This window comes from Daphnia carinata, chromosome 1 (genome assembly GCF_022539665.2).
Source record: "Daphnia carinata strain CSIRO-1 chromosome 1, CSIRO_AGI_Dcar_HiC_V3, whole genome shotgun sequence".
NCBI lineage: Eukaryota > Metazoa > Arthropoda > Branchiopoda > Diplostraca > Daphniidae > Daphnia > Daphnia carinata.
Window position 1 is genome coordinate 5,644,858 of NC_081331.1, and position 14,571 is coordinate 5,659,428.

A 14,571-nucleotide genomic window follows, 5' to 3' on the forward strand; every position below is an offset into this window, starting at 1 on the left:
ATTACATTTATCAACTTTTTTTTTTCTGCGCATTATTTGTTTTTGTCAACATTGATGGTAAGCATTGTTTCCATTGGTTTATCGTTTATCTGTAAGTATTCAATTATTATTTATTACACTCTTTGAATTTTTCCACTTAGATTCAAGGAACAACATGTAATATCTGGATATTTTTTAAAGTAATTTTGTACTTTGTTTTACCCGTATGGGAACCGATCCCCAGACATTCAGCGTGCAACGCCGATGCTCTAACATTGAGCCACGAGATATATCTAAATATTTTATTATCGCATATTATATGTTATCGTCTAGGATGTTTATGCAGTCTTTCACAACTATATGTTTATCTTTCTATTTCTTTCATAAGGTTCATAGCTCTGTGGTAGAGCCTTCAGTTGCGATACCTGTTACCCTGGGATCAAACCTCAGTAGATGTGTAAAAAATGAAGTACAATAAATGTAGAAGAGTATATTGCAGAATTGCATTTCCTTTTTATTCTAAGTGTAAATGCAAGTCCACAAGTAACTAGAAAAAAGCCAACTTGACATCATATGATTCATGGCTCATTGGTAGAGCATCGGCGCGGTATGCCGAACATCCAGGGTTCGATCCCTGTATAATAATAGAATACTAACATATAAATGATAAACCAATGGAAACAATGCTTACCATCAAAGTTGACAAAAACAAATAATGCGAAGAAAAAAAAAAAGTTGATAAATGTAATGTGTGAACACGGCTAACACATACAATGAAAGAAACAAATTTTGCAAAAAATATTTTATAAAAAAATTTTTATTGACAATTCTCTGCACATTACAATTATTTTTGCAACTTTAAAAAGGCATAATAGCCCTTTCAAAAGTTGCCGTCAACCCAGGCAGGGGGAGACACTGCCTTGTTGACCCACCGGGGAGATTACCCGGTGATTGGCTAAGAGAAGCCGGAAGAAAAGCTGAAGATTTGGAACATTTTTACAGGAGCGATTAACCTTTAGTTCGGATTTGTGGGTAGCCACGTCGCCCTCCGTGAACACATCATCGGACTAAGCGGACTTCCACGTCCCCTTTCCGGCCAGAGCCCTCCAAACCTCGGTATATGTTGTTTTTATATATACCGTACAGTAGGGGCATGACCCCCTACGGGCTTATTATGAGTCAAGGGGAAACGGGGCTTCAGAAAAGAAGGGAGCCCAGATATGCACTTCAATTTTTTAAATATCAAATACCGTCTGGGGAATCCGAATTAAGTATAGAAATGTCATGTCATCCATCCAATCAATACAATTTATTCAGTGTCTTGCCCCAACCAAGAATCTTTTCAGATCCAATGTTACTATTAACCTATATTGAGAAAAGAAAAACAACACTGTTAAACATATCAATTGTTGATCATGTAACTTACATGACTCATAGATTCAACTTCTGGTGGAAGCTTGGGAAAGGACATACAAATTGCAGATTAACATCATTGTATAAGGTTCTTGAATGATAAACTAGCACCTGTAGAACGTTGCATTGTTGATAGTTGTGTTCCCAGTACATGAAAATCCTTGCCTATTGGATAAATTTTTTTTTGGTTGATTAGACCTGGTTGGCAAAAAGGAGGAGAAATTCTTCGTCATAAATTTAAAATTATTTGAAGAAAAATCCTTTCATACCTAAAGAGTCCATGTATGATGTTCATCTCTGCAATGGCAGCAAAATTAAAACATCTTTAAGGCCATTTAAGTACCCAATTTCCCCAACACTCTGAACATAAAGGACAAGTTGTTCTTTAGACAGAGAAGCAGAATTATTTGAGGCTTCTAGCTGTGACAGAACTATAAAGGATTGCTGTTGTACTGGATTCATTAACACAAGATGGTACTTCTCATTAGGCAATTTGCATTACTCTATTAATTTACCTCACACCTTAACGGTAATGCACTCTCAGTGTTTTTTCATCTGTAGGCTCACTCTTCCATCCTGTAACACTTCCAGACTTGACTTGATCCCCCCGCTAAAATTCTGTGAATGCAAAATAATAGCATTAAAAATACTTTTTCGATAGACAAAGAACGGGGAAGTACCTAATCCATGTTTTAGGTTGAACTCATGCCATTTCTGTGTTTCCATACCACACCCATTTTCCGCCCAAATACAGTACCACAATTCTTCAGTTCCTTCGCTGCATGGACTTATTACTAACAATTCTTTTAGTGCAGCACTAACAGAATTTAAATTTAACACACTGTCAGGTGGTGGACTGAATAACTAAACAATAAATAATTGTTTGTTAAAATTCTATACTTATTTGGAATTCTTATTTGGAAAGTTTAGGCACCTGACTGTGTTCACCTAATGCCAACTCATCCTCACGTTCAGTTAGGGATGAGTTTTGAAAAACCTCCTTCACTGTTTGGAAACTGTTTTGTTCCAATTTCTTCTTTTCCCCTAGCTGAGCTTGTAGACTCAAAAATTTGAGCTACAAAACACGAATGAATAAAAGCAAATAAATAGAATCATTACGTATTAGGCCTACCATCCTTAGCTTCGTTGTTATCTAATATTTTGTGTTGTTCCAATAACTGGGCCTGCAGCTTCATTATTTGATCTAATAAACAATAATTAATAATTGAAAACCAATATAATAATGTTTATACTTACCACTTTTTTGTTTTATTATCTTATCCATTTTTCAATTGCTCCTCCAGCCACGCAGTTTTCTCCAGCCACGCTGCTCAATTGAATGCTAATGGCATACAATTAACTGAAATTGCATACATACTTGTAATAACGAAACCGACGGGTAGATGGCTACGGGTGGAAAAAAGAGAAAAAAGTGTGATTTTTTTTTTTTCCGCCATTTTTTTTTTTTTTCCATGTAAAACGGATTGCCATATCTATTGGTAAAGTACTCAGTTTTACTTCACTGAACGGCTCACGATGTTCAAGAAATTAGGGGCTTGAAAATAAGACCGACAAAATAAATAAGCCCGATTTTTCCCAAACAAAAGTTGGCGCGCCAGTACGGTACAGCGCGCTTGTAGAAAACAGCGTATTGTATTCCGTTTTACCCCCCCCCCAAATATCGGCCTTTTTCTGTTCACTGCTATCACCATCTCCCGGTCAGATTTCTAGTTAATTCTTTATGTACAGTCAACCAAACAACCGAACAATTTTTCTGCTGCTTGGCGCTAGCTCTGTCGCGTACTGGTGCGCTAGATTGCCCCAAATATTTGGTGTATTTCAAAAACGATTAACTTTATGAAAAAATAGCAATTTTCCCCGAATCAGCATTCAGCTTTGCGTGTATCCTGTGATATTCAACCAATTCCTGTGAGTGGCAGTTTTTGCCGAAAAATTTTTTAAGCCCGACCGGGAAAAGTCGGGCTTAAAATTTTTTCGGTCAGTGAGTAGAAAATTGACTAGGAATGTGACCGGTAGATGGCAATAGCAGCCAAACAGAAAAAAAGGCCTTTTACTTTTATTTTGGGCATAGTCTTCTATAATAAACGGCCAGTAAGGAAAGTGGTGCTCGATTTGGGGTATTACGCCCTTCTGGCAATTTTAGTTTTAGGCGCAGGGGGTATTGCGCGCTTACTGGGCGTTTATTATAGTAGGCCATGATTTTGGGTTAAAAGGATTGCCATATTGCCATATGTACTCTTGTTTTTGGTTAACGATATGGATGCAGTTACACTCAATGAGCGATGCCTGGAAGATGACTACTATTACACATTAGGTTGCGATGATTCCTCCAGTGTGAGTTTCTGTCAGATTTGTGTTGTTTGTTCTTTTTTTTTAATTTTTCATATTCACTTCATACATGAATAGGTTGACCAAATATTAACTGAATACAAACACAGAGTATTACTTTGTCATCCTGATAAGAATCCATATGATAAGTCCACTGCTCAGTTTCAAAAACTTCAGGTAAATAGATTCTGCACATTAACCAAGTAATGTGATAGATACAGTTAATTTCTGGTCATTCCAACAGGAAGCTAAGGAGGTGCTCTGTGACCCAGAAAAGCGAAATGATTATGACAGATGGAAAACAAGTGGAATAACAATTTCATACAAGCAATGGATTGTCATAAATAAACAATCTGCTGCCGTAAGTATTACGTGTGCAATATCAGGATGTCATTCTATGTAGGTTTAAAGTAAAATAGATTGAAGTAATAAAATTAACACAGGTTCTTCACTGGGCCATACCAAAACATGAACAAAAAATGCTACAATCAAGCAGTAGCAAGTCAGAGATAATAAAACTGAAACAAAGCAAGCTTTCACTTAAAATTGGTTCTCAATATTGTACGTACAATTCCATCCTAGAAAAGTTTAGGAACTATGAAATATGAAAAAGAAAATCGTGGAACATCTGAATTTATTTTACTAGCATATTCAATATTGACTGTTGCTGTTGCGTAAGATTAACTCGATGTAAAGCTTAATAAAATATGTCCATATAAAGCAAGTATTTTTCGAACTGTTCGGTCATGAAGTTGAATGCTACTTAAATGGGTTCCAATCGACATTACTTGTGTATTCTCGATCAGGCACTGGCATTTAAAGATGCACTTCTAGTTCTTCAAATGCTAATGTCCAATTAATCTCACCAAAGAAATACAACTGAAGTAGGTCAGTTTACTTTGTTCAACAACTTAGCCAGCTCCAGCGCCAAAGAAGTAAAATTAGGCGCAATTGTAAAGAGCTCGCATTGCCGATAGACAAATTAATCACCTACTGAATACTACTGGAACGGATCTTTATTTCCTAAGGTTCTGCCATAATTGCCAATGATTAAAGTTACATGAGAAACTTGCACAATGCGCAAGAGAAGCTAAAACACGTTTCTTAAATTAGGCTTCCAATTCCAGCGCCATACCCATTTTGTGACCTCCTTGGTTGAAGTTTTTCAGATCAACCATTGACGATAGGGTAATGGTAACACCTGAATACGAAAACGAATAAGCCTCAATATGATTCAACTTTCAGTTACAACGTACCCTGGCGGAGTTTTTGCTGATAGCCAAGGCCAAGCTGGGAAGCGTTATTGATCTTGGCGCGGACTGCACTGTCGTTATCTAACTGGTACTTGCAACCAATACCGAATCGCGTGGCATTTGAACCGGCGGTCCAGGCAAGTTGGACACCTGTTTCTAGATTAGAATTAACCTTTTGGAATAAGGCTCCACCGAATTCTTGTCCGTCGTTACTGTTCAAAAGATAAAATGAGGATTATCACAACGATTTGCGAATTCAAGCAATATGACGTACACGTTGGTGTGGAGTGCGAAATCTTTTGCTACATAGGCGATGGAGAAATTATTGCGGGTCAACTGGGACTTGGACATGTCGAATGACATTTGGTAGCCAGCTAGCCATCCCATGTAACCGCAAACGGCTGCGCCATTGACTGTTGGGCCACAATTAAGGTCCACATCAGCATTCAAGGTGGCAGTGTCATGCTTGAATTCAGCTTTGACGACACCAGTTTTCTTGCTGTATAAGAGTGAATGGGTCAAATAAAAAATGTATATATACATAATCTGATGAAAATAAAAAACAATAAACATAACAAATATACCCTGTTTGAGGAGCAAAAGTGGAATCAAAGGTTAATTTTAATCCTTGAGCAATTTTATCTTGAATGGCAATTTCAGTTCCAAGAGTGTTGTCTGTGTTCCAGCGCTCAGTGAAGGTCAAGCCTGAAAGATAGTTTGTTTTATAAACTGGTGTTGCAGAGAATACACAAGCTTAGTCTGTGAACTATACCATATTCTGGAACCTTGTATTTGGTCTCCAAATTTCCAACCACTTTGCCACTGTCAAGGTTCGAAGAACCACCAGTAGTGAATTCAACTCCATTGGAAGTCTTCGTTTTGCATTCAAGCTTTAGCAGACTAAAATGATAGCCTTTGCCAAACACGTCACGGGAAGATTTGCCAAGATCAGCATACACTGGAGGAGCCATGTTTAAGAGTAATGTACCTAGCAGACAACAAAGAAAATTACTTTTCATTAAATGAAAAAAAATAATAATAAGGAAGAAGGTGGTGCTACAACTGATAACTTTGAATGCAACTTCTTATATCGTTATTATGAACATCAAATGCATAAAAGAACATATACTTCAGAGAAGTCAGCCATTTTTGTTCACGTTACGAACCGGTTAAAACGAGTATAAAATGGTACTATCCTCGCATAACTATGGTTAAATTTTATGAACTGAAATCAACCAAGCTGTTTACACGTACATTTTAATACTAGTTTACTATACTATGATATAAAAATCGTAAAATACCTGGAGACTTCTGACGACGTAAAAACCAGCTACCTTCGTGTGGCTGTGTGTGTGGAAGATTTCTGCTGCCGAAGGAAATTGCTTGGGACGAGACCGATTATTTAACCATATACACGATCTCGATACTCCATGTATCGATACACACAAAGGGCGACGCCTTACAATGGATTGTGCAACTCAACGTAGAAATCCTTCGAAGTGCTTACTGCATTGAATCCTTCTCGAAGCCCCTTCCAGTTCGCTATAGAAAATATCATGTTGATCTGTATAAATGCACGCATGGAGAACCTTTCTTGAATATGCTACTTTAAATAAACATAGCAAATTTTCACATCAAGCTTATCTTGTCATGTTCCCTCTATAAAAATACCGCATTATCGATACTTAGTTTTTAAATAATTTAATTTTGCTGTCGCTATTAGTATAAAAATCCTAAAATAAATTGTTTTTGGATTTGATTGGTTTTGAACAAGACAACATAAGTGAGAACAAACGAATATCGTGGTGACAACTGTATTTATTCATATTCATTTTAGATGGGCTACAGACATCGTAGAACATGAGGAATGGGGATGGGGAGGTGTAAGAAACAACCAACTAATAGATAAGAGTAAACAGACAACGTATTTTGGAATAATAAAACCACCAACGAAGGGTAAACGGTGAAAGAGACGGAAAGAATTTGTCTTGTGTGTAGGTGTATACAAGAAGGACAAACAAGTGGGGGTGAAAGAGGAGATGGCCATACGTTCGCAACATCCACAAAAATGAAACTCAGCTCCTTTTTTTTCATCATTTCTGGAAAAAAAAAAAACTTAAGCCAAGCATATCGTCGTCCCACTCCATAAATAAACCAAACGAATTTCTCTTCCGATGACAACACACTTTAGCCAAGACAAGTGGAATGAAAATGTACAAGTTACTAGAACTCGATCAAACCTGGTATGTGAAGAGTACCGAAAGGTAAGAAATCGCTGGTGGTATGAAAGGTGACGCAAGCGGGCAGCGGAGAAAGGTGAAAAATCATCCATAACTGGTGGACATCGCACTACTATGGTTTGGTTTATATCTCCGAAGAGACTGATTCAAGGGACTTTAAGCATCAGAATACATTCACAAACACAAAAAAAAAAAAAAAAGAAAAAAATCACCAATCAATCAACTGCAAAAAGAAAACATTTAGCCGTAAATATTGGCTCAGTTGGTTTCCGCCGGCATCGACAGACAGCGGAAGCAGTTGGCTACTACTACTTCACTTAGCCTCAGGCCGATAAGTTGTTCTAAAATCTAGCGTCGGAATTTTCTTGTCCGCACACTCCACGAATTTCTAACAATCTTGCTGGTAACTTACTTCTCATTCTAAAAACACTTGGAAAGGAACGCCAAAGAAAAGAACACGAACGCCGCTGACAAAACCAGTGAAGAAAATGACACCAGAATTTAAATTCTCTACATGCCGTAACCGTATCCCGGGGTGAAACCTGGAGCGTAAGCAGGTGCATAGCCGGGTGCCGTCAACATGAGCTGCTGTGATGCAATCATCATAGATGGCGGCTGACTCTGGGAGTCGTTTTCTTCAAGGCGTTCTGATTCAGCTGCTTCCAGTTTGTCGACCTTGGAAATGTATTCGCGCATGACCTGGAACATCGAAAATGCATGCATATTAAACTAAGCGACCTTTTTTCTTTTCAGGAAGAAAATTACCTGAATAAGGTAAGGCATGGCAAAATCAATGATCTTGTGACGCCAGGCGAGCTCAAGAATGACATCGGGATGAAGAAGGTCGTAGCACTGGTACAAACAGCCAGCAAAGCAATCAAAATTGCGCTGTTCGAGGAACCACGCCAACAGCTCTTCAGCAATCTCGGCGTTCTTCGATTCGGCCGCATATTCCATCGCGTCTTTAAACAGTTTGTCTTTCTTGCACAACTCAACCGACTGCTTCCAGCGGTTGTTACCCTTGTATAGATAGGCAGCGATACGACGGAACTCTATTAATTCGTGTTTCTCCAGGCGTTGGGCCAACATGATGGTATCGAAATTATCGAACGCATCAATCGACGTGCGTAGACCCTACGTGGATAAAAAGAAAGAGCAACACCATTAATTTTTTATGTTATCTTAAGGGAAGGGTGACAAATGTTCTTACCTGGTAGTCCTCTTCATCAATAAGTAGACTATTGAGAGCTTCGTTGATTGCCTTATTGTTCAAGTTTTGCACTGAACGCAAATAAGGCTTAACCATTTCCAAGTGATTGTGCTTGGTGAAGAAGTTGACAGAACGAGTGTGGTCCATGCGAGGAGAAAGCACCAAGAGCAAGTCGTTCAACATCATTGGCTTGTAATCCAAATAAAATTGGATGCCCCTATAAATGCAATTAAACGGTAGAAAACAAGTTATCTCACTAAGAAAATTAAGGCAAACTTTACTTGTAGTAGAGTTCAATGTTGGCCACTTTGGTAATTACGTCCTTGAAATGACCCTCCCTCCATGCTTCAGTTGGATGTTGCATCATTGTTAAAACGGCATTGTCGTATTCTTCATATTTGTCATACAGGAAGACCAACTCAGCCCACAGATGTGCCTACAACATGTTTTAAAACTAATTATAATGCTACACCAATGTACCATATTACCGTTGATTCACCTGTTCGGCAGCACGTAGAACTTTAGGAATGTTGACGCGTGACCAGAAGAGTTCGAGGTGCTCGCGCATTTTCTCCGGTTTGTACTTCGAGTACAGGATACCAAGTTCAGTGAACATGCCCATGTGAGCGCGTTCCAATCCAAGAGCTGCTTCAAGTAGATTGATCAATTCCTCAAAATAGCCACGATCTTGGTAGTAATTGATCAGATCTTCCAGTTCATCAGCATGGACAACAATGTGAAGCCCACACATCTGAGCCAGACGGAATTCCATGTTATCTACGCAAGCAAAGCAAACTTCTTTCCATGTTCGGGTGCTGTTGGCTTTGCGAGCCGAGTCGACGGCTCCCTGGAACTCTAAAACATCGAACAAATGGAATTAGTACATCAAAATAAACAGATAAATTTCTTTGTAAATACCTTTCAAGTGAACCAAAGTTATAGCCAACCGGGCAAAATTGGAAACGTTGTTGTAGAGTAGTTTGGCTGGTTCATACATTCCGTCATCATAGCAACGATCACCAATTCGTTGAATGTCGGCATGGTTGGGACCGGCAATGAACTCCTCCAAATCGGCGAGCCGATTAGTTCGAGCGTAGGCATAAATCAATTCGGATTCAATGAAAGATTCGCGTGCCTTCTTCCGAGCCATCTGCAGGTAGCGAACTAAGTCCTCCCAGCCACCAGTGCGGTGTGCCGTAGATACAACGTCCAAGTAGGCCGAAGGATCATCGGCTTTAATAAAAGAATCGATGGCCTCCTTGACCAGACCCTGCTGAAGCTGAGCTTTGGCCAATTGGGACCAAACTGCTGGTTCGTTACAGCGTTCAGCAAACTCGTAGGCACGATCCAAATTGTTCACGTTTTCAATCAACACCTGTTTTTAAAAAAAAACAAGAAATTTTGTGAAAAGTTACAAGTGAAGATTTTTGTCATCAATAAATACTTGGATGGCCGAAGCGTTAACATCGAACTTTTTGAAAATAGCAAAAGCCTCTTCGTAGAGTTGGTTAGAAATGGCAATGTTAGCAATGTCTGGTGCATCGTAGTTGTCTAGACGGTTGATGTACTCCATCACACGAGTGCGATCAGCCTTGATGGCAGTCAAGATGAGGAGATTCTGCAAGTTACGATGGTCGCTGAATACAGAGTTGTCAAGCACAATCTTCTCCAAAAGTTCAATCAACTCGTTGGGCAGGTCAGCGGTCATAAAAGCCTTGACCGTAACGGAAATGTCTTCGGGATCTTGAGTCTCTGACAAAGCCGTTTGGACGACCTGATCGATAAGTTGACGTCTGAATTGGTTGCTCTCGTTTAGAACCTCCACCCAAAGGTCAGGATCACGGCGCCTAACTAGGTAGCGAGCCTCAGACTTGAAGAGCGAATTCTCGTTGCAGACCTTAATCAATTCTCGGTCACATTGCCCACGTTCATAGGCAACGCAGGCCAAATGGGGATCGCGTTTTTCACAGTATTTACCCACGACGCGGCTGTCGTAAAATCCATTTTCTTTCAGGAAGCGCTCGGGATTGTTGTTACTGTCGATGTAAATCTTGGCCAAGGCATTATGGGTGGCTGGCTCGACCGATCCTTCATGGATACGCGACTCCAACCAGGGCAAGAGCAGCTTAAGACGATTCCTTTTCTCTACTTCTTCTACAAGCTCGTCGGTTGAGAACTGGCCACGCACGACCAAGATCAATGATTTAATGACGTCTTCCGAGCAGTCAACGTCCAGTAAACCGCCGATAACCACAGGCAAGCGAGAAGGATTAACTTTCTGCACGTAAATCTCAATATACTTCTGAAGGCTATTGCGGTAAAGGTAGAGCACCAAATCGTGAACGAAATCAAAACGATCGCACACAATAATTAGCGGCAACTGATCTGTCAGTTTGGCCTCCTAATAGTTATGAAAAATCACGAGTCAATTGAAATTCCCTAACAAATAAAATGTGATATCGCACCTTGAGGAAGTTCTTGACTCGTTCAGCGTTATAACAGTTCGATTCCCGGCAAATGCGCTCCACTTCTTTGATCTGTCCCGTTTTGCAGGCAGCTTGAATATATTTAAAATGGACCTCGGGGTCTTGACTGAAGTTAACGATGGATCCCAAAAAGTAAAACAATCCCTCGAAGCTCTGATATAGTAACCGAAACGACTTAGAATGTCACCTTTTTGCTACCAAATAAAAGCATCAACCAAAAACCTTAAAGGACTCAAAGAGCTCAATCAGCGAGTTCGTGGACAGCTGTTCGTGATATTTGGTGGCAATTTGGACACCAATCTGGAGGTTCTGGCGAATGTTGGCCTGGAGCATGGCACGAAGGCACTCCAGCGAATCCTCCACAGAGAGGGAACCAAAGTAATTCACCAACCATTCTGGGTTGAGAAGGTGGGTGTGAACCACGGCACGCTTGATATCATACAAATCGGTGTAGTGTTCAAGAGCACGCTGTAGTAAACCGGCCTTTTCGCACAGCTGGGCAACGTGAGCCCTGTCGTAATGGGTGAACATTTGGTTACCCAAAATAGCATCGGCCACCTGAGAGAAAAAGAGCAAACATCAGGAAATGTACCCAACGACTTGGGGAAGTAACTTTATGATGACTGTCACCTGTGGGGCAGAGAGGAGGTTCATCTCCAACAATCTGGTCTGTAGGGGCCCTTCGGCCGGACGGTTGTTCTTCAAGGCATCCAATAGGAAGGCCGTGCACGGCTGGATCATATTTTGCTCTAGGAAAATGTCGACAATTTGAGCAACGTCGGCCAGTGGTTCATCGTCTTGCACCAACATCTGAGCGAACAAAGCTCCTTGGTCTGGGCTGATACGCATGACACTGCGGAGGAGGAACACGTAGTCGGGCGTGTATCCAACTTTCTTGGCGTACAGGACAATCTTGGAGAATTGACCAGTTTCGGCAAAGCACTGGATGACCTTATTGGGCACGTTGGCACGGAGGTAAACCGACAGGGCCAGAGTCGGATCAGCCTGCTTCACCAAATCACCAAGCTCTTCGGAGCATTCGAGTTTGTCCTCCTTCAGCCACTTCTCCAACAGCTGCTTGCGACCTTGTTGGAGAACAGGGCGACAGAGTTCAAGCGACTCGAATTTGTTCAGCTGGCCTTGATCTAAAAGGATGCCGAAATACTGCAACAGAGGAGACGTCTGGCCTGGTTGGGCGGCCACTGCTTGGAAGCGCTGGATCGTCGCTGGGGTTCTCAGAATACCCTTCGGTGCGTTGGCTGCAACCTTTACATTTTAAACGTAAGACAAATTTAATCGTAAACGAAACTTGGGGTATGTGGCTTCTACGTACCTTTGCGGCTTCGGCATACTGTCCGCCCTGGAACAAGGTGTTAAATTTTCTCACAAAAAGCTCCTCAGCCCCAGCAAGATTGTTGCGGGTGGCAATCCGCAGAGCAAGATCTGGGTTTTGCATTGCTGTTGTAATATACTGGATAATAGTTTCTTCATCTACACTGACAGACAGCACCTTGTTTGAAACCGCGAACAATCACATACATTTGAAACACTTATTAGACCACAAATCAATACAAAGAAAAAGAACTCCTTACTTGGCCCTTGCGGTTGACTCCAATGATACCCGATGAGGGCTCATGGGGCGCGGTAACGAAAACAGTTTCCGCCGAAATACGGTTCATATAAATGCAGGTACCAGTCTCCATGTCATATAGATGGATGTAGCCGTACTTGGTAATCAAGTAAAGCACGTCATGCTTAGGACTGATCTAAAAATGAGTTTTTAAGAATGCACTTAACTTTAGTAAACGCAGTGAGGAATGATCATTAAGGCATCGAATCGTTACTATCAATCACAGCCTTGACGTAAAATGACAAAAAATGAAGTGAATTGATGTATCACAGACTAGGGAGGGAATTTCGGTAATAATTTACCTGCATTGCCACGGGAAAATCGTTTTGTGCCTCCGGTGGGAAAAAAACGTCAACATTCTTTTTCGCAAAAGGCTGATTTCCGGTAGGTGGGGTTCCCACTTCAATGATATGCAACTGTGTTGATCAATGGAAAAGGTTAACAATGGTCTTCTATTAAAGCAAAGTCGGTCTACGTACCTTTCCGCCCTGTGCACTTCTGACTGCAAAGCAAAAAAGGGTAGAGAACTCTGGATTTCCCTCCATTTTGAACTGCGAGAAAGCAGCGGCGTGGCCTTCGATGGGTTGGCTGACTTTGCGTTCGACAGAGTAAAGTTGCATTGCTCCAACGACACGATTTTGCTGGGCGGAGATGCCAATGAGAAGCAGCCATGTCTGCTTGGCGTCCGTTCGATAATTGATAATTTGGCAGCCTGTCAGACTCGAATGACGATCGAACATTTTCTGCGGAAGCGAATCGCCCTCCATGGGCCAATGGTAGACGGCACCTTCGGTGACTAGGGCAATGGTATTCACAGATATCCATTTCCAAAACACCACATCCTCCGTCATGGTGTGAGCCTTCATCTTGGACTTCATTTCGATGTTGAAAATCTGTAGGGTTCTTCCAGCTAACACAAAGAAACAAATTAATAAAATTTACTTAACATAAGATTTTGAAATCATTTTCCTACCTTTTAGGGCAATAACTTTACTGGCTGGATTCATGATGGCTGAATCAGCTGAAATTGGTCTCCTGATGGGATTGGTAGGATCATGCAAGTCGATGATGACCACCTGTGCTGTTTCCCCCACCTTTTCTCGGACACAGATGAATTTGTCCGACTCCATGGTGAGGGTGCTGAATCCAATGTTGGCGGCATTGATCCCAATACTTGTGAGCTACAGACAAAGAGATGCAATTTTGTAAAATGCAATTGGATCGAGAATGCACATAACTTTCCCTCATGTAATGAGTATTGATTTTAGAACCCTTACTAACAAAGGATACATTTTTTAAGAGGGCAATCACGAGCAAAACACCTACTCAGCACTTGATTGTTTATTATATTGAACCAGGCTGCACGTAACCTAAGTTTATTGATTGCGAAAGGTGTGACTGGACAAATATCAGGCATTTGACACACAGTCAGCAAGCAGTCACCAATGATCAACCTGCATCACATTTGCTTCGACAATGAAAAAGCAGGTGCGTCATATAAGCCGCAATGTAAGACCAGAAAATATGTAGAGCCCTTTGAAAAAATATTTGCCGGTGTGAGTCATTGGCCGGCCGAGTACAGGCTGTCAAACCCGCAGAAGTATTTTCTTTCTTTTTACTTAAAACAACTCAACAAACTAAAGACAAAATTACCTGAAGATGCTCTTGAAACCGAATGGGTAACATCTGCGCCATTATGACGGTCTGATGGTACAATCTAAGTAGGAAAACTCTTCTTTATCGGGATTTTTTTTCCAAATAGCCTCCTGAGAAACCGAACGGTATACGAAAGAGACCTCACGATTCTGTCACACCAGTCTTACACACAGGCAAGCCCTATCTCACGGCTTGCCAACGCAAGTTGTGTAGCCTCCGCTGTGACGGCCGCCATTTTTTCCAAATTGATTTAGAAATCCTGCATTTTAATGCATTTTAAAGGAAGAAAATATTCTAAATGACCATTCTATTAGTTTAAATATTCCAAAATTCAAAATTATGGTGAATTTTAAAA

At 40.8% G+C, this 14,571-nt stretch overlaps 4 protein-coding genes across 4 annotated transcripts; 1 reads left to right on the top strand and 3 right to left on the bottom strand.

Moving 5' to 3' along the window:
* Positions 1–1,714: 1,714 nt before the first annotated feature.
* LOC130691479 (uncharacterized) lies at positions 1,715–2,714 on the bottom strand. Its single transcript, XM_059496745.1, has 5 exons — positions 2,650–2,714; positions 2,525–2,596; positions 2,327–2,467; positions 2,073–2,256; positions 1,715–2,010 (listed from the first exon to the last, which is right to left on the bottom strand). The coding sequence occupies exons 2-5, from the start codon at positions 2,525–2,527 to the stop codon at positions 2,003–2,005; spliced, it is 336 nt and encodes a 111-aa protein (XP_059352728.1). The 5' UTR covers positions 2,528–2,596; positions 2,650–2,714; the 3' UTR covers positions 1,715–2,002.
* Positions 2,715–3,535: 821 nt separating this feature from the next.
* LOC130691467 (J domain-containing protein-like) lies at positions 3,536–4,447 on the top strand. Its single transcript, XM_057514421.2, has 4 exons — positions 3,536–3,747; positions 3,820–3,918; positions 3,986–4,102; positions 4,185–4,447. Exons 1-4 carry the CDS (start codon positions 3,670–3,672, stop codon positions 4,347–4,349), a joined length of 459 nt encoding a protein of 152 aa, XP_057370404.1. The 5' UTR covers positions 3,536–3,669; the 3' UTR covers positions 4,350–4,447.
* A 292-nt stretch (positions 4,448–4,739) lies between these two features.
* LOC130691462 (voltage-dependent anion-selective channel protein 2-like) lies at positions 4,740–6,450 on the bottom strand. The gene is made up of 6 exons (XM_057514416.1): positions 6,296–6,450; positions 5,767–5,982; positions 5,579–5,699; positions 5,269–5,493; positions 4,998–5,206; positions 4,740–4,942 (listed from the first exon to the last, which is right to left on the bottom strand). The coding sequence occupies exons 2-6, from the start codon at positions 5,963–5,965 to the stop codon at positions 4,851–4,853; spliced, it is 846 nt and encodes a 281-aa protein (XP_057370399.1). The 5' UTR covers positions 5,966–5,982; positions 6,296–6,450; the 3' UTR covers positions 4,740–4,850.
* Positions 6,451–7,338: 888 nt separating this feature from the next.
* Positions 7,339–14,361, bottom strand: LOC130691439 (clathrin heavy chain 1). The gene is made up of 16 exons (XM_057514381.2): positions 14,214–14,361; positions 13,534–13,741; positions 13,040–13,470; positions 12,863–12,976; positions 12,523–12,696; positions 12,264–12,440; positions 11,561–12,196; positions 11,153–11,488; positions 10,910–11,083; positions 9,889–10,845; positions 9,363–9,819; positions 8,944–9,299; positions 8,726–8,880; positions 8,445–8,661; positions 8,000–8,368; positions 7,339–7,933 (listed from the first exon to the last, which is right to left on the bottom strand). The coding sequence occupies exons 1-16, from the start codon at positions 14,253–14,255 to the stop codon at positions 7,745–7,747; spliced, it is 4,992 nt and encodes a 1,663-aa protein (XP_057370364.1). The 5' UTR covers positions 14,256–14,361; the 3' UTR covers positions 7,339–7,744.
* Between the last annotated feature and the right edge of the window lie 210 nt (positions 14,362–14,571).